Source organism: Oryx dammah, unplaced genomic scaffold (genome assembly GCF_014754425.2).
Source record: "Oryx dammah isolate SB20612 unplaced genomic scaffold, SCBI_Odam_1.1 HiC_scaffold_6, whole genome shotgun sequence".
In the NCBI taxonomy this organism is placed as follows: domain Eukaryota; kingdom Metazoa; phylum Chordata; class Mammalia; order Artiodactyla; family Bovidae; genus Oryx; species Oryx dammah.
Genome location: NW_024070190.1, coordinates 36027705 through 36048120, shown reverse-complemented (window position 1 = coordinate 36048120; position 20416 = coordinate 36027705). Strand labels below are relative to the sequence as shown.

The 20416-nt window shown below is 37.6% G+C and overlaps 1 protein-coding gene across 2 annotated transcripts in view; it reads right to left on the bottom strand.

The window, feature by feature from the left end:
• CTNNA3 (catenin alpha 3) overlaps positions 1-20416 on the bottom strand; it is a 1846273-nt gene that overhangs the window by 1382643 nt on the left and 443214 nt on the right. For both annotated transcript variants that reach the window (XM_040242231.1, XM_040242230.1), the window contains exon 6: positions 11751-12014. In XM_040242231.1, coding sequence (XP_040098165.1) covers positions 11751-12014 — 264 coding nt within the window. The remainder of the gene's footprint in view (positions 1-11750; positions 12015-20416) is intronic.

The following is a 20416-nucleotide window of genomic DNA, read 5'->3' as shown; positions in this document are numbered from 1 at the left end:
ATGCTGGGAGGGATTGGGGGCAGGAGGAGAAGGGGACAATAGAGGATGAGATGGCTGGATGGCATCACTGACTCGATGGACGTGAGTCTGGGTGAACTCCGGGAGATGGTGATGGACAGGGAGGCCTGGCGTGCTGCGATTCATGGGGTCACAAAGAGTCGGACACGACTGAGTGACTGAACTGAACTGAAATAACAACTGTAGATATTCTAATGTTGAACAAATGTCACATTCCCAGAATAAATCCAACTTTATTATAATGAGTTACTTATTGCTTAACAGTCTGCTTACATTTTAAGATTTCTGCATCCTTAGATTGGCATGTGAATTTTCTTCCTTGTCTTACCCATGAACTGTTGGTATTGATTTCACCAGCTTCATTTAGTGAATTGAAAGCTGGTATTTCTTTTGTCGTTCTTAGGAAGTTATATTTACATATACTCAAAAGGATTTTGAGTACTCTTCATAAACATATTTGAGACTAGGGTTTGTTTTGAGTAAAAACTGTTAAGTACTAATTCAGTTCTTTAGTTCACATTATCTATTCTTGAGTCAGCTCTACTAAATTATGTTTTCCTAGGAATTTTTCTAAATTTCATCCAAATTTTCATTTTTATTAGGATTAAATTCTTTGTATATTTATAGTTATGTTATATCCATATATAACATCCATTCAGAATGTTAGGTCCATGAATCAAAGTAAATTGGAAGTGGTCAAACAGGAGATGGCATAAGTGAACATCGACATTTTAAAAATCATTTTAGTTTAAAAACTAAAATGGGCTGGAGTGGGTCAATTTAATTCAGATGACCCTTACATCTACTATAGTGGGCAAGGATCCCTTGGAAGAAATGCAGCGGTAATCATAGTCAACAACAGAGTGCAAACTGCAGTATTTAGGAAGTGCACTCTTAAAAACTACAGAATGATCTCTGTTTGTTTCCAAGGCAAATCACTCAGTATCACAATAATCCAAGTCTATGCTCAACCACCAATGCTGAAGAAGCTGAAGTTGAATGGTTCTATGATGGCCTACAAGACCTTCTAGAACTAACAAGAAAAAATATGTCCTTTTCATCACAGGGGACTGGAATGCAAAATTAGGAAGTCAAGAGATACCTGGAGTAACAGGCAAGTTTGTCCTTGGAGTACAAAATGAAGCAGGGCTACAGCTAACAATTTTGTGAAGAGAACGCACTGATCATAGCAAACACCCACTTCCAACAACACAAGAAATGACTTTACACTTGAACATAACCAGATGGTCAATAACGAAGTCAGACTGATTATATTCCTTGCAGCCGAAGATGGAGAAGCTCTATATGGTCAGAGAAATAAGACCAGGAGCTGACTGTGGTTCAAATCATGGACTCTCATTGCAAAATCAAGATTTAAATTGAAGAAAGGAGGGAAAACCACTAGACCATTCAGGTATGATCTAAATCAAATCCCTTACGATTGTGCAGTGGAAATAATAAATAGATTCAAGGGATTAGATCTGATAGAGTGCCTGAAAAACTATGGACAGAGGTTCATACCATTGTACAGAAGGCAGTGATCAAAACCATCCCCAAGAAAAAGAAATGCAAAAAGGCACAATGTTGTCTGGGGAGGCCTTACAAATAGCTGAGAAAAGAGTAGAAGTGAAAGTCAAAGGAGAAAAGGAAAAATACACACATCTGAAAGCAGAGTTCCAAAGAATAGCAAGGAGAGATAAAAAAAGCCTTCCTAAGTGAGCAATGCAAAGAAAGAGAGGAAAATAATAGAATGGGAAAGACTAGAGATCTCTTCAACAAAATTAGAGATACCAAGGGAACACTTCATGCAAAGATGGGCATCATGTGAAATGCTGGTTTGGATAAAACAGAAGCTGGAATCAAAATTGCAGGGAGAAATATCAATAACTTCAGATATGCACATGACATCACCCTTATGGCAAAAAGTGAAGAGGAACTAAAGAGCCTCTTGATGAAAGTGAAAGAGGAGAATGAGAAAGCTGGCTTAAAACTTAACATCCAAAAAATGAAGAGATTAAGAGGTGGCAAGAATACACAGAAGAACTGTACCAAAAAAGATCTTAATGACCCAGATAACCACGATGGTATGATCACTCACCTAGAGTGAGACATCTTGGAGTGCAAAGTCAAGTAGGCCTTAATAAGCATCACTACAAACAAAGCTAGTAGAGGTGATGGAATACCAGCTGAGCTATTTCAAATCCTAAAAGATGATACTGTGAAAGTATTGCACTCAATATGCCAGCAAATTTGGATAACTCAGCAGTGGCCACAGGACTGGAAAAGGTCAGTTTTCACTCCAATCCAAAAGAAAGGCAATGCCAAAGAATGTTCCAACTACCATACAATTGGACTCTTCTCACACACTAGCAAAGCAATGCTCAAAATTCTCCAAGCTAGGGTTCAACAATATGTGAACCTAGAACTTCCAGATGTTCAAGCTGGATTTAGAAAAGGCAGAAGAACAAAAGATCAAATTGCCAATATCCATGGGATCATCAAAAAAGCAAGCGAGTTCCAGAAAAACATCTACTTCTGCTTCATTGACTATCCTAAAGCCTTTGTGTGGGTCACACCAAATGGCGGAAAATTCTTCAAGAGATGGGAATACTAGACCACCTGACCTGCCTCCTGAGAAATCAGTATGTAAGTCAAGAAGCAGCAGTTAGTACCAGACATGGAACAATGGACTTGTTTCAGATTGGGAAAGGAGTACATTAAGGCAGTATATTGTCACCCTGCATCATGTGAAATGCTGGTTTGGATAAAACAGAAGCTGGAATCAAGATCGCAGGGAGAAATATCAATAACTTCAGATATGCAGATGACATCACCCTTATGGCAAAAAGCGAAGAGGAACTAAAGAGCCTCTTGATGAAAGTGAAAGAGGAGAATGAGAAAGCTGGCTTAAAACTAATTCAAAAAATGAAGATCATGGCATCAGTCCCACCACTTCATGGCAAATAGATGGGGAAACAATGGAAACAGTGAGAGACCATATTCTTGGGCTCCAAAATCAGTGCAGATGGTGACTGCAGCCATGAAATTAAGACACTTTTTCCTTGGAAGAAATGCTATGACCAACCTAGATTGCTCTTGAAAAACAGAGACATTACTTTGCCAACAAAGGTCTGTCTAGTCAAATCTATGGTTTTTCGAGTTGTCATGTATGGTGAGAGTTGGACCATAAAGAAAGCTGAGCACTGAAGAATTTATGCTTTTGAACTGTGCTGTTGTAGAAGACTCTTGAGAGTCCCTTGGACTGCAAGGAGATCAAACCAGTCAATCCTAAAGGAAATCAGTCCTGAATATTTATTGGAAGGACTGATGCTGAAGCTGAAGCTCCAATACTTTGGCCCCATGCCATGATGTGAATGGAGAAGGCAATGGCACCCCACTCCAGTACTCTTGCCTGGAAAATCCCATGGATGGAGGAGCCTGGTGGGCTGCAGTCCATGGGGTCACTGGGAGTCAGATACGACTGAGCGACTTCACTTTCACTTTTCGCTTTCATGAATTGGAGAGGGAAATGGCAACCCACTCCAGTGTTCTTGCCTGGAGAATCCCAGGGACGGGGGAGCCTGGTGGGCTGCCGTCCATGGGGTCGCACAGAGTCGGACACGATTGAAGCGACTTAGCAGCAGCAGCAGCAGCAGCAGCAGCATGATGTGAAGAACTGACTCATGGAAAAGATCCTGATGCTGGGAAAGAGCAAAGGCCGGTGGAAAATGGAATAACAGAGGCTGAGATGGCTCAATGGCACCACCAATCTGATGGGCCTGAGTTTGTGCAAGCTCTGGGAGTTGGTGATGGACAGGATAAAGAGTCAGACAGGTGAAGAGTCAGACACAACTAAGCGACTAAACTGAACTGAATCCTTCTTCCTAATATAGCTCACCAGCAAGTCATCAATTTTATTAGTCTTTCCAAATAACATGCTTTTGTCTTTGTTGACCCTCACTATAGAATCTTTCTTTTTCTTTTGATATAACCAATTTTTACTCATATATTCTAATCCTTTTAGGTTTGTTTACTGTTCTCTTGCAAGCTCAAAGTGGAAACAGCTCATTAATGATATACTCTGCATATAAGTTGAATAAATAGGGAAATATATACAGCTTTGTCATACTCCTGTTTGATCTGCTGCTGCTGCTGCTAAGTCGCTTTAGTCGTGTCCAACTCTGTGCGACGCCATAGATGGCAGCCCACCATCCCTGGGATTCTCCAGGCAAGAACACTGGAGTGGGTTGCCATTTCCTTCTCCAATCCTGTTTGATCTAGTCTGTGCTAAACTCCATCTATTGATTTTTTTTTTCCATCCAATTGCATTATTCAGCTCTATGATTTGCTTGTTTTTTTCATCACTTTCTGTTTGTTAAAATTCTTACTTTGTTCATAAGTTGCTCTGCTAACCTCACTGAGCACCTTCCTAATCATTATTTTGGATTATCTCTTTGGTATATCACAAATCTTTATTTCACTATAGTCCACTTCTGGAGTTTGTTCTTTTATTTGGAACATATTTCCCTGTTTTTCCCCCTTAACTATTTCTGTTGACTTCTATGTATTAGATAAAATAGCCACCTCTCTAAGTTGAGGGATTGGTCTCAAGTAAGAGACGAACCCCAATAATCAGCCCATCCAGCTACTCTGGATACTTCTTAGATCTTTGTGCTAGTCTAACTGGAAAAGCAGGGACACTAGATCTGTCATCAAACCCCTACCAGGAAGAAACTAGTAGCTGGGCTTTACTGCTGGCACCAGCCTTGGAAAGGAGTTGTGGAAAGAGGGTTCAGGAGGGCTCATTCAAAACTGCCACTTGTTCTCTGTGGACCCCAAGAAACTAGAGAATGTATGGCTGCACCGGCTCCCAGAGGCAGGCAAGTGAGAAACTAGATCTTCAGCCAGTAGTCAGAAAAGTCACGATACTAGATGTGTAATCCAACTCCTTTCAGGAAGACGATGATGACTTGGTTATTTCACTGGAGTAAGCCAGAAGAAAAGCCATGGAAGGTGCCCACACACGGGTTCAAAGTCCCAGGAGACTAGTGATTGCCTGTCTCATCAGTTCCCAAAGACAGCTGTGTTAGAAGCCAGAATCTGGTCAGCTAGTGGAAAAGTTACATGCATTCTAATCCCTTCCAGGGAGAACTGGAAGCTGGGCTTTATTGCCTGCTCATTCAAAACTGAGCCAATGGTGAGAGCTACATGAATTATTTGCAAACTACCTTTTTGTTCTTTATGGCTCCAAAGGTCTAGCAAACACTGGGCTCCATCAGCTGCCAAATATAGACAAGCTAGTAGACAGTCCCTTTGATAACAGCCAGAAAAGTTGGGGTGCTAGGTATGTGGCAAAATCTTTTCTCCTCAAGGAGAAGCTGGGAGATTCCTCTCAACTGTATGAGGTTGTGTTAAGAATGAAGTTTATGATGAGAGTGGTCTCAGTTTTTCCTGACTCTTTTGAGGTGGGTATTTTCTTAGTTGACCAGCATGCAGGTATCACACAACTATTTTCTGGATTTCCCTCAGAGGCAACTGATAGATGTGTAGTTGCTTACTCAGTGTGTTTATTGGTAGAGGGAAAAGTCAGGAGCCTCCTATTCTGCAATCTTGCTGTTGGTGGTGATGGTTTAGTCATTCAGTCACGTCCTACTCCTTGCAACCCCATGGACTGTAGCCCGCCAGGCTCCCCTGTCCATGGGATTGGGTGGAGTGGGTTGCCACCGCAAGAACACTAGAATGGGTTGCCATTTCCTTCTCCAGGGGCAATTTTGCTGAGAATAAAGCTAACCCTATTTTCTTTTTAAAATATTCTTTTTGCATTTGGTGTTCTTCAGTTTCATTACAATATGTATAAATATGGATTTCTTTCTATATATCTTGCCTGGAAATTATTGGAATTTTCAACTATGGATTTTGTTGTCCTCCATTAGTTCCAAGAAATTCTTAGGATTTGCTTTATGCTTTTCTTCCTCTGTATCTTATATCAGATTATTTTAGATCTTGTCACACTATCCTTTGTCTTAACTGTTTTTTTAAATACCTTATTTTGTGTCTCTGTGGTGTATTGCAAATAACTTCAAATACACCTTTCAGATCATTAATTTGCTATCTAATCTCTTGTTTTGCCTAACTATTGAATTTTTCACAATATGTTTGTCATTTTAGATAGTTCTGCCTCATCAATTTTGATAGACTTTTGTTTCTTCATTATACTCCTCATACTTTACTGAGTAAATGAGAAAATAATATTTATTAAGCATACTAATTTACATTTATTATCTTACTATTTCAGTATCTCCAGTGTTTTCAGATCTGATTCTGCAGTTTGCTATTTCTAGAAAACTTCATTCATGTATCTTGCTTATTTGTATGTCTTGTGACAACTTATTTCCCTTGAAATTGGATAAGAATATTTTGTGGACTGAGAGTATGGTGCAGAATTTGAGTTTACTTCTGGCAGTTACTTCTATATATTACCAAAACAGGATCCTTTATATTTTCAGCTGAAGTTTTAGAGGCTACACAGATAAATTTTGACACAAAGTCCAGATAAGAATAGACTAGAAAATTTCCAGGATTTTTTTTTTTTTTTTCTGAACCACCTAGGGCCAAATTAAGCCACTCAAGTTTTCCTACTACCTCCTGCTGTAGAGGCTAGTGTTTTTGTTGTTTATCCAGTGAGGTGGTCAAATAAAAGGATTCTCAGATTCTTGGAAGGGTCTCATGTGCCTTTTCAGCTAATAGGCTTTGTCTTTTGTCCTCAGTTCATGATCTTTCAAAACCCAAGTTACAGGCAATAATGCAAAAGAAATTCCCTGTATTGCCTATCACAATGCAGGTGCTGGCCTGCTAGTTTGGATCTGCGCTCTTAGCACCCGGCTGGCCCCAGGAAATTTCCCTAATTCACCCATCAGATTGTCCACATAGTTAAAAATGTTTTATCTATTATTTTTAGTTCTTCTAGTTCACCATATTCCTAAAACCCAAACGATGTTTTCATATTAAATTGCTTCTAGATATTACTGATGCCTATTTTTCTTTAGCTTCTAAACACTAATTTGATTAATAGAGGTCCTGTTTTCTCTCTCAGGTAAAAATATAAGAATACAAGGTCTACATATCTCAGAGTTATTACTCTTAGTAAAAGGCAGCATAGCTTGGCAGTTACATGGAACATAAACTAAGGCAAGAAAGCTACTGGGAAAAGACTTTTTTCTCTTTGGGCTCTCTTATGACAGAAAGGAATCTGAGCAGCATATCATCCAGCTATTTTTCCCTGTAGTTTTCTTCACTATAAATTTGCAGCCCAGTTAAAAGTTAGGCAAAATAGAGTACATACTCCAACAGCATACACTACAAGTTGGAGAAAGGTGCAAAAACAGGGATAAGGAGAAAATGCTCTTCACTCCAATATTGCACAATGACAGGCACCATTTCTGTACTCGTTATTCCCTTCATTCACTCACTGATGCTTCCGTAGCATTTACTATGTATACAGCATTGTTCCAGATGTTGGGGATACAACACTGAATAAAGGAATATACGAATGATGACACACAAACGTATACATAGAAAGAAGGTAAGAATACAAACGACAGCTCTTTGAAAATGACACAGTACTACAAAACTCCTTTGTCATTATCATCTTTATCACAGAATCTGGATAATTCTGTGGATTATGATTACAAAAGCTGCATTTTCCTTACACACAAGAGCAAATACACCTTAGTAGACTTGAAGTTTCAAAGCAATTTTCACTGGCAAAGTTCCTGACTTAAAATATATTCAGAATTATGTTAATCTACAACTGGACACTTCTCAATTCTCATTCAGTCATAAATGCAGAAATAACACTCTATAATTTACATTAGCTTTTCCAATAAATTAATCGATTTAGCCTAGACAGTGTTCTAATTCAACTTCTATTTTCTCCAACAATAAATCTCAGGGTTCATTTCCACAACCAGCTATGGACCAGAATGAAAGATTTAACGAAGCTTCAGCTTGGTAGTTGTTGAGTAAGCACTCTGACACATTTCTACACTATAAACATTTAATGAGACTTACTCCCAAAGAGTATTTACTACATCAATTTATTTCATAGTATTATGTTTGCAGAAGCAAGATAGAGCAAAGGTTATTTTGGATCCTTTACCAATACCACTTCCTGTAAATAAAGAAAAGTGCAACCATTTAATTTACAAAATCATCTTAAAAGGCTAAATGCTCAATAAATTCTGCTTTATCTAGTTCAGACAGCCTCAGAAGCCATTTGTAACTTTGGTATAAAATGTATATAAAATTGAAGCATTTTTATACCAGCTTTCTGTCCCTAACTTTGACTGGAACTGAATTTCAAAGGTTGTTGAGACAGTATTGGGATTTCTGGGCAATATACTTGAAATTCCACCCTGCCTTGATAAGGGAGCCAACCACTTATCTTACGAAAAGGAAGTCTCTATCACTATGTGTATGCCCACTCTCATCCAAACTACGCGCACACACACACACACACACACACACAAAATTACTTTTTCCTTTTCTCCAACCACTGCCATTTCTTGCCTATCACTTTCAACTAATGTGAGAAAAGAGGAGTCCCTGAAGGAAGACAACTTCAAAATCTTCTATCTTCTTCTATAATCCTAATATAGAAAAAAGTGTCTGAGATAAACTGGACCTCTTACACAAGCATTCCCTGACACAATTCGGTTTAGTACTATGAAAAATGTGATACACAATCCTATCTGTTCACTCTTGCAAATTTCACCTCGTTATTCTAGGCACTCCCCATATTTAGACTATTTCTACTTAAGTAACACAGGTACCCAGAAAATAAATTTTCAATAAAAAGTTATGCCATTTTGGGGCTCAGTTACATTTATAATTTTTCTGATGGCTCCAATAAACAAAGAATTGTATAATAAATTTGTTGAATTTTGATTAAGCACATTAATATCTACTTGTGAGAATTCAGTATAACACTGAAGTTAGAAATTATCTTCCAAAGTCAGACAGGCTAGATCCTGATTACTACCACTCACTAGCCTTCTGATTTGAAAAAACCTTATATAAATCTGTTTTATTTTCTGTAAAACAATAACACCACCACCAACAAAAAAAACCCACTTCTATGGTTTGTTGTTATTTAGTGGGTAAGTTGAGTCCAACCCTTTGTAACCCCATGGACTGTAGCCCGCCAGCTCCTCTGTTCATGGGATTTTCCAGGCAAGAATACTGAAATTGGTTGCCATCTCCTTCCCCAGGAGATCTTCCTGACCTAGGGAGTGAACCCACATCTCCTACATTGCAGGAAGATTCTTTACCACTAAGCCACCTGGGAAGCCCCCACTTATAATGGACACTTGTAACAAGTGATAAATTTATGTTAGATGTTTAGCTATCAAAAAATGCGACATATTGTTCCATGGGAGTTCTAATGTTCTGCTAGTATCACTGGTATAAAATTAGTTAAAAACATAATCTTGCCTACAGGGTATTTTTCAATCTTATTGTGAAGACAAAACACTCATCTAATAGACAAGTTTACCAAGTACTCATTACACAGGGCAAACATTTAGATGACTGGGTATTATTAAAGAACCATCATTATTTTTCCACCTAATCTAGAAAAAGAGGTCCTAAAATTTTCACAGAAATGGTAATAATTGGGAACTTAATACATTATTTCATTGATGCCAATAATTAGGAATTTAATAATATTAGATTAGAAATGAAATGCCTGTTTAAGATGTGTGACTAAAGTTAAAGCATATGGAAAGGTTATTTTTAAACTTAAATGAATTATATATCTAATAAGTTTATTGTGAAAATAATAATGTTAAGAACAACACAAGAATAATAGGCTGTGTGCTTTTTTTAAGTTATCAGTAAAGCTTCAATAATTTTAATTGTGCTTTATTTATTTTTCATATGGAAGTATCTGCTTCCAAATAGTCACCTCTGCCACTAATAATGAAAGCTAAAATCTACTGAGAACTCACTGTATGCCAGTCACTGCTATGAGCATTCTTACATGTATTATTATTCACTGAGTCAAACAACACTAAGATATAGGTCCAATTATTATTATTTTCAATTTATAGGTGAGAAAATTAGAAAATTAAGAGTTGAATAAAATAGCTTACTTAAGATTGCATGGGCAGCAACCACCACAGCTGGGATAGGAACCCAGGCATTTGGTCTCCTGAACCCTTATCTTTAAGCATTATATAGAATTGTCTTCTATTAAACAAGTAAATATCTGACTTGGATAACCAATGATCTTTGACATATACTGGAATGTCTGAGAAACAGCTCAACATTTTGAAAACTAAGTTGCTGATCTTCCTCTCAAAACTGACTTCACCCATTTCTTCCCCATCATAGTCGATAAAAAGTTATGCAATTGTTCAAGCCCCAAAATAAACAAACAACAACAAACTTTGTAATTATCTGTAGTAGGAACAGAGATGTACTGCCCCATGTCTCCCTTCCAGGTAGGACTTGCTGCCTAGCTGTGGAGAGTAAGACCAACAAATGCCCCTCGCTGTCAGTTTCTTCAGGATCTGCCCACCTGCAGAGAGGCTATCCCCACTCCCCATGTCTGCAGGTCAAACCTTTTCCAGGGCAGGGTGACCTGCCTCCAGCGACTGAAAGAGGCCTGACCATTTTTGCCCAACAAGATACACTTGAGGTTAAGACTCTCGTCAGAGCTCCCTGCTCACTGGTTCAAATCTGGAGGTCCAGCTCACAGGTAGACTGCTCCCTCAGTCCTGTTCCCTTCCTCCTCCTTCATAGACGTTAATTCCTAACACCTTGTATCCCAGACTCCGTCTAGTGTGTGCTTCTAGAGGATCTAAACTGCAACACCAGCTATGACTCTTCCCTTTCTCTCACATCCTACAACTAATTTGAATTGTCACATCCAGCTGGCTCTTCTTACAAAATTTAGCTCTAATATTCACTAGCCACCCTAGTCCAGACTAAAATGTAAAGAGGTCATGAGAGCAGTGCTCAATTATACCCCAAGCAGAAAGAACAGTTCAATAATAAGTATTCATGGAATGAATAAATTCTATATTTCATAAACTGATCTATGTAAAATAAAGTCATGTCAATATAATTAACAATCACAATTTAAATTCATTGACATCCTTGGAAGAGATGTAAAGGAATCAGAAGTCTACTGATAGAATGTGGCTGTTGTTTAGTCACTCAGTCATGTCGCCTCTTTCGCGACCCCGTGGACTGTACTCCTCCAGGCTCTTCTGTCCAAGGAATTTCCCAAGCAAGAATACTGGAATGGGTTGGCATTTCCTACTTTAGAAGATCTTCTCGACCCAGGGATTGAACCTATGTCTCCTGCATTGCAGGCAGATTCTTTACCACTGAGCCACCCAGGAAACCCACTGGTAGAATGCTGCTGCTGCTGCCAAGTCGCCTCAGTCGTGTCCAACTCTGTGCGACTCCATAGACGGCAGCCCACCAGGCTCCTCAGTCCACAGGATTCTCTAGGCAAGAATACTGGAGTGGGTTGCCATCTCCTTCTCCTTACTGGTAGAATATCTACCTGCTAATCAATTCATTGGAAAACACAAACAATGATTGAGACTGAGTAGGGTTTTTATTTACTCATACTCTGAACTTCAACCCAAGCATCTTAAAACACACATGTTTAATTTTCTTACTGGTATATCAAATCACATTTTAATTTTCTCTCAACTTACCTCAAGCTCATCAAGGGCACTTCCCAATGTTGCTGCCTGAGGCTCTGGTGGGGCTAACATGTTCTGGATGCCCTGTGAAGCATTTGAAATTACATTGAGGGCATTCTGAATTTCTCCACAAACTGTGTCCTTGCTAGCTTTAAGGGATGCAACATCAGAATGTTCCAAACAAGCTGAACAAATTGAATGCAGTATGGGGGAGTTCTCCTTCAGTGAGGCCCGGGCACCTGCAATTTCATCCCTCTGATTTGGAGATTTTAGGTCCTGAGGAGAGAAATGAAAAGAGAGGTTATGGAAGAAAGATTTATACAAAGAAGCTCCATTTTTCTGCCAATATAAACAAAAAGATACTAGGAAGTCATAACTATAAGTTAAACTTAAGGGCATAAATTATTTATACACTCTTGAATCTGTTAAAAGTTCTATAAAGCTGAGCCAATTAGCAAATAAAGGTCAAATAATGGTACAGATGTGCAATTACTAACTTTCACATGTGTCAATCATATACTTATGTCAGAAAAGTACTCTGGCATTCACATTATTAACTGAATTATAAGAGAGCTTCAATTCCAAGGATGCTGATTACCTATTTGCATACACATGATGATTCCATTTAATGTTTTTGTTAAAACTAAACCAGTTAAGAATACTAAATTAAACCTCCCACCATTCAGCTATCTTTCATTCTTTTTCAGAAATACTTGCTAATAAATTAATCTTGGATCTTTCTTTCTTCAACATTTATTCAACATATAGTTATTGAGCATTTAGTATATGCTACCCCTTGTGCTTAGATATCAAGTGAGCAGAAGGGAACAATTCTATAGGGACCTTGTTCTCCTGAGGCTTATATTCTTGTTTGAGGAAAAGGGGACCAAAAGCAAATGATAAACTATGTAAACAAATACAGAAGACAATCTCAGGTAATGACAAATTCTATCAAGAAAACTCAAAAGTGAGTGTCAGCAACTGACAAGAAGAGAAGCTAGCTTAGCTTGGGTGGTCAGAGGAGATAATTCCTCAGAGATGACATTTGCAATAAATATAAACAAAAAGCATTTCAAACAGTGGGAGGAGAGGAAAGAGAAAGTCTCATGTAAGTGATAGTGGATCAAAACGCACTCAAACCTACAGGAAAAATCCCTGGCAAGTACTATCTTAGCCAAGAGATGAACGTTAACATCATCAATGATGTCACAAGTGAAGAGTTGACTCATTGGAAAAGACTCTGATGCTGGGAGGGATTGGGGGCAGGAGGAGAAGGGGACGACAGAGGATGAGATGGCTGGATGGCATCACTGACTCGATGGACGTGAGTCTGAGTGAACTCTGGGAGTTGGTGATGGACAGGGAGGCCTGGCGTGCTGCGATTCATGGGGTTGCAAAGAGTCAGACACGACTGAGCGACTGAACTGAACTGAACTGATGTCACAAGGATATCGGGTGATTCTTGATATATTGTGACAGGATGAATACTTCACCTGCCTGGAATTCTCTCCAAAGTACATAGTCTCAATCTAATCATGAAAAAACAACAACAAACAAAACCAGATTGGGGAAAATCCTATATGATATCTGGATAGTATTCCTTGATTAAGGTCACAGAAAACAAAGGGACTGACTGATGAACTATCACAGAGCAGAGGAAACTGGAGAGACATGACAACTAAATGCAACATACAGCCCTGGATCAGATCCTGGAGCAGAAAGAAGACATCAGTGGAAAAATTAATGCATTCCAAATAAAGTCCAGAGTTTAGTTAACAGTAATGTATCAATGTTTGCTCATTGTGGCAAATGTAAGACATTAACAGTGGATGAAATCAGAAGAGTAGATCAGAAATTTCTGTATTATCTTTGCAACTTTCCCAGAAATCTAAAATTATTAATATAAAATAAAAAGTTTACTTTAAAGAAAACTAACTCAAGTGAACTGAACAATAATTTATACATTCCACACATAATATCTCATGTAATACTTATAAAAACTCATGGTACATATTATTCCTCTTTTTAAAAATGAGAAAACTGGATTCCTGCAAGAGTGACGTCTCCAGGATCGTACGCATTAACTTTCCATGATTTGTTGCACAGTGATTTGTATTTATCGCCTCAAATGTAATAATACCTTTAAAAAGTTTGGAAACTCAGAATTAGGGGTAGAAAAAATCATAAACTATACATTTAATTTTTATCTGACATACCCCCAAATTTTATCTTTCAGAAAGTTAGGAGTGGTATGGGTTCCTGGGCCAACTGCCTGAGCTAAATGTAGCGTTTCTTGAATTGTAACGCAAGCCAGTCTGACTGCTGACTTGATCTTAACAGCTTCTTGCAGGGAAAGCATTTCTCTCACTTGCTATTATACAAGGATGAGGACTTGTGTTATACAATGACTGATAGTTTATAAAGTGTTTCTGGATAGTATCTCACTGATCATCACAACACCCCTTGAGGCAGCTAGGCTGGTGTTATCAGCCCCATTTTAACTAAACAGGTATTTATTATCAGGAGATTAAAAAGCTGGCAGAAGAACTGAGATGTAAACTTAAATCTTCTGATTGCAAATCCCATGACTAATTCACAAGACTCTGCTACCTTTGAATAATGCTGCCTGAGGCTAATAAATGGCTGCACTACTATACTTTTAGCTCCTTCCTTTCTGAAAATAAAGGCTGTCTGCTACTTCAGGTGGGCTATGAGAGAGATTAACTTTGTTACAAGATGCGGGGAGGACAGTTAGAAGCAGCGTGGGGAGGACAGTTAGAAGTAGCTGTCAACTCACTGTTCATACTCATTAATTATCCCAGAAAAGACACTGCATCATTTCCTTGACTTGCTATGATTTCCCCTCTAGATTTCTGGTCTGGGTTCTAGTTTCAGCTCCATCATTAGTACTCCAAGCTGGCAAGTCTACTTTTCAGTGTCTGTGTTTCCATCTGTAAAAATGAGGATAACTGTACTCCTGCCAGCCCGGTAAGGGGATTCAGTAAGTAGCATAACAGAATTGGAATATGCTTATAAATTAGTAGAGAATTACAGAAAAAGTTCAAAAATATTTTATTCCTAAAATTTATCAAACTCAGGGCACTGTTTTTATTCTGTAATAGTCTTAGTGATTTTCATATTCCCAACAGGTTTGTACAACTGTGTGTGTGTGTGTGTCTGTGTGTGTCTGTGTGTGTGTGTGTATGTGTGTGTGTGTGTGTGTGTGTGTGTGCGCTCAGTCATTCAGTCATGTCCAGTTATTTGCGACCCCAAGAACTGTAGCCTGCCCGGTTCCTCTGTCCGAGGAATTTTCCGCAAGAATACTGGAGTGGGTTGCCATTTCCTACTCCAGGGAATCTTCCCAGCCCAGGGATTGAACCCACATCTCTTGCTTCTCCTACATTAGCAGGTGGATTCTTTATCTACATTTATCTCAATGTGACTTAGAGGAAAAATAATTTAATGTTTAAAAATGATGTACACTCCTCCAAGGAATAATGACACCGTGTATAAATATTCAGAAAGAACTGAAAAAAATTCTCCACATATTACAGTATAGCTATAACTATATAACTTCCTCTGAAATGACCTACACATTATACTTCTCTATTTAGAATGACAAGGTCAATGTTTAGGTAGTTTCTGGAAGATGAAAGTCGGTGACCATGTATTATTACAAAGAAGGATAAAGTTAAAACATTATTTCTTTTACTCTGATAGTAGCTATATACATATATATATTACTGTTAATTGTGCTAACCTTTATGCTCTAGGAACGTTGAAGTTTTAAAAATTGTAATATATTTTAGCTTTTGAGCCTGTACTTTGTTATCTCTGCCCAAAGCAATTTCAGAATTCTTTTTTTTTTTGAGACTTTCATTTGTGTTTTTCTGTGAAATTTATTTTTTTTATTTTACTTTATTTTACTTTACAATACTGTATTGGTTTTACCACAGAATTCTTAATGAGCATTGATAGCCAAATAGCAAGCCAACAAAGCTTGTGAGAAAGGTTCAGTGAATGTAACAAAAATATCATATTATGGCAGCAGGTGGGAAAATAAGGCAGGTTACAGAGTTTAAGAAAGAAAAATTGAGAAGACAAGGTTATTTCTCCTAAAAGACATCCCAAAGGATAAATTTACTGTAGTAAATAAGCACACAAATAAAAGGACAGCTAATGAACATCAACAAAAAGTTGTAGTTCTTTTGTTTTAACAATCACATGAAAGGTTCATAAGTCATCTATTTATACTTAAATTTAAAACCAGGTCAAAATAGGAATTAAATGGTAGGGTCAATTGGGATTTCTCTGGATGAAGAACTGTAAAGAACTGCATCTTGAGGACTGGTACTTATTTAATATCTTTTTTAATGCTCCAGAAGAAAAAGCTTACATGAGATTTCCAAGTTAAGGAGACATTAAATGCTTCCAGCTGATGAAGAAATACACAGATGGGACTTAAAAAGAAGATCTTACAAGTCTGTGCAAGTGGGTAGAGAAGCAACATATGAGTTTTAACCCTGGCAAGAGAACAAAATATATTTAGGGATTTTAAAGATCATAAAGTATAAAAACGGAGGGCTCTAAGCTATCAGTTAATGAATTCAACTGTTCATTCAACAGTATTGTTGAGCCCCCCTACACATATCAGGCAGTGTGCTAAATATTAAGCAAGCAAGATAAAGAGCTTACAGATCAGAAGGGGAAAACAAAAAATTTACATGGGAGTTAAAATAGAGTTATTGATAGCACAGAGGAAAGTTCTTCAGCTTGAGGGGAATTGAAGAAAATTTGTCAGAGGAGATGACTCTTAAACAGTGAGTAAAAATTATTCCTGTGAACAGTGTGGAGAAAACAGCATGTGCAAAGGCCTGAGGCATAACAGAGCAAGGAGCATGCATGCTTCTGCAAGTAGCACTACAGATATAGGGACGCTGAGCAAGAATGGTGCGGAATCCCTCTAGAAAGGCAAGCAGATGCCATGCTAAAGAACTGTAAGTGCAACAAGCTCAGATGTGTGTTCTTCAAAGATTGCTCTAGCAGTGACCATTTAGTGACCAGAGAGAATGAAATTTCAGTCAGGGAGACCGGGCAATAATCCAAGCAAGAGACAATGCGGGCCTAAATGCTGAACACTATTGCTAGCCTGTAGTAGGTTGGGTCCAGAAATATTTATGAGGGAAAGATGGTAAGACTTTGTGATACTTAGATGGGGAAGAGGAATGGAGGGATCTAGAAGCATCTAGAAAATTATTTTAACCATTGTGTACCTCATGATGCATTCACTAAGATGGAGAATATGGGATGAATAATGCATTTGAAAGAGTAAGGTAAAGTACATTTTGTCATCTGCCAAATGTGAGATGCCAGCATAATATCCAAATAAAAATATACTATATATGGATTGAGAATTGAACAAGAAATAGAGATCTGTGAATCAGTAGCTTATAGTTGGGAGCTAAAGTCATGTGTGTGTGGAAGTTACAGGGCCTTCACCAGGATAAATGTTACAAAAAGGAAAACCTGGCAGTAATCATAAGTTGTTTCTTGAAGATATAAAACTGAAAGTTTTATGTGTTAGCTCAAAAAGCTAAATATGTATTGTAAATTAACAAAAAGGACACGAAAAGATATTGAACTCTCAAAAATAACAAAGAAGCAAGCAAAAACACATCCATATCTTAGAGTTTAGGGCCCCCAATGCTGTGGATAATTATGGTCACTATATTCTAAAAAAAGAATTAAAATTTTTAAAAAAGAGCAACTTGGAAAACTGTATGACTTCCATATGAGGGAGCTAAAAATATAGGGTCTGTTTGCTTCATTGGAGGCTAATTACTTTACAATATTGTATTGGTTTTGCCGTAGATCAACATGAATCCGCCACAGGTATACATGTGTTCCCCATCCTGAACCCCCCTCCCACCTCCCTCCATGTACCATACCTCTGGGTTGTCTCAGTGCACCAGCCCCAAGCATCCTGTATCATGCATCAAATCTGGACTGGTGATTCGTTTCATATATGATATTATACATGTTTCAATGCCATTCTCCCAAATCATCCCACCCTCGCCCTCTCCCACAGAGTCCAAAAGACTGTTATATACATCTGTGTCTCTTTTGCTGTCTCACATACAGAGTTATCGTTACCCATGATTTTTTAACAGTATGCTGCTGCTGCTGCTGCAGCTAAGTCGCTTCAGTCATGTCCAACTCTGTGTGACCCCATAGACGGCAGCCCACCAGGCTCCCCCGTCCCTGGGATTCTCCAGGCAAGAACACTGGAGTGGGTTGCCATTTCCTTCTCCAATGCATGAAAGTGAAAAGTGAAAGTGAAGTCGCTCAGTCATGTCTGACTCTGAGCGACCCCATGACTGCAGCCCACCAGGCTCCTCCATTCATGAGATTCTCCAGGTAAGAGTGCTGGAATGGGGTATAACAGTATAGAAATTATAAATGAACTTTACAAGTTGTTGATGACCTTCTTTACTAAATATAGAAACAATAGATCAAGGAAGAAGCATTTTAGATTCTGGTGAAATCAATTAAAAATACATCTATTCATATTCCTGTCTCCCTCACTTCATTACACTTCCCTTGAATGCAAGCACATAGCTTAGTTATTTTTTAATCCATTATCTAGCAGTACATGGCACATATAAGGATCTTAATCATTTTTGAAGAAACAAATAGAAAAATGAGTAAGAAATAAGAAAGAGGAAGTCATACTCAGAAAGGGTAAGAAACTTGGGATATGATTATTTCAAGAAAACAAATATATGGAAAATATACATAATCCAGAGAGTCTAAACAAACTTGCACAAGATAATTCTACGAAAAGCTAAAGAGTACAATTAAATTATATTTATCTTTACGTCAAATTTTAGTGAAATCACTGATACAACTGCTTTGGAAAACTGATAGTGTCTAGTAAAGTTTAATATATATGTACATTCCCACAAGCCAACTTTGTTCCACTCCTGGGAGAAGATACACATTTATGGAAATATTTTCATGTTCACTAAAAGTCATATAAAATTGTTCTTAGAAATACTCTTCATATAGACCCAAATTAGGAGCAACCCAAAGTGATAAGAATGCACAAAACGCAGTTACATGCCACAATATAAAATATGGAATGAAAATACCAGACATAAAAGAGACATTAATATTATTTGAGTCTGTCTATATAAAGTTCAAACTCAGCAAAGCCAATCTATAATTTTAGAAATCAGTATAGTGTTTATTCTTTCAGAGTGATTAGAGACTAGAAAGGGCATAAGGGATCATTTGAATTCTGGCAATTTTCAGTGTCTTGCTCTGGGTACTTGTTACCTTGGAGGTGGTATGTTTACCTTGAAAAATTAATTGACCTGTATGTATATAAGCTATACATTTCATGAATGCATATTATACTTCAATTTTTAAAATTTATATCAAAAATCATACAAAACAAAAGTGTTACTAAAGCCAAGCAGATATTCATTGGTATAAAAAGCTATATAGACCTCTTATGTTACATTTCCCATGATATTACGGGAAGGATGAAAAAGTTGGATATGAAATACATTTGTAAATATCATTTACCCATTTAAGGACTTCCATTTAAAAAAGAAAAAAATCTAAATGGTTCAAAAATAAGAAGGGAAAGTTCCTATAACTTGGCCATCAGAAAGGGCAAAGCTAAAGGATTTTCACAGCAATTGATTCCATACACCCTTGAACAAACTCACATTTCAAAGAATCAGAGAAAACTTCCTTACTAAGCTACATCCCTGCCCAAGTGCAATAGCTCAGCAGATACCCTGCTCAACAAAGCAGAACTACATGCAAATTATTTTTTCTTTTCCAGGTGTTTAAATGAAATTTCTGGAGCTGACAAAACCACTCTGGTAGTAGAGGGATGGGAGGTCATAAAGAGCAGTTTTGTTTTCTTAAGACTAAGAGATATACAGCAGAAAAGTCAAATGGATACTTTGCTATTTGGATTCCACTCTTGGTTGGCTTTTATCCCATCTTCTTTCTGCCAAGATGCTGCCTACTAACTGCTTCACTGGACTGGGCACCTTCCTGTTCTCTTAGAAATCAAAATAGTGCAAACATCTGCTAATTTAAATATTTTTCCCCAACATAAATTAGGAAGTGGATATTTAGCATTAGCTGAGCTGAGGGATATAAAATGGTGAAATAAGAACAGACTGCAGAGATAAAAAGAAGGTTCTGAGGAAAAAATAAAGATTAAAAAATGGAAGATTTTACAATCAAAACATTACTAAGCAGCAGAGAAAGACCTTCACTGATTATCTATTCTTATTTCTCATTTTCTATTTCATGTTAATAGAATAAAATCAATGAAGAAGAAAATAAAAGAATTCTTCAAATTCAAATAGAAAACCGAGAAACTATATAATGATCATATTGAAATATCCCCAAGGTATGTACTCTGAGCCTTAATGCATACCTTGGGTAGTTGAAATACACCAAAGTGAATATTAAAACTCCAAAGAAACCTCCTAGGAAAGCAATATTACTTAATTCTGATGCAGACTATTGTGTCAGTTAAGAAAATGTATATATAAAGTTCAGAAATACACTGCATTCATTTTCTATCCATCTGAAAGAAATATAGTATGCATTAATCTATTATTTGCCTCAAATTTATATCTAAAAATAAA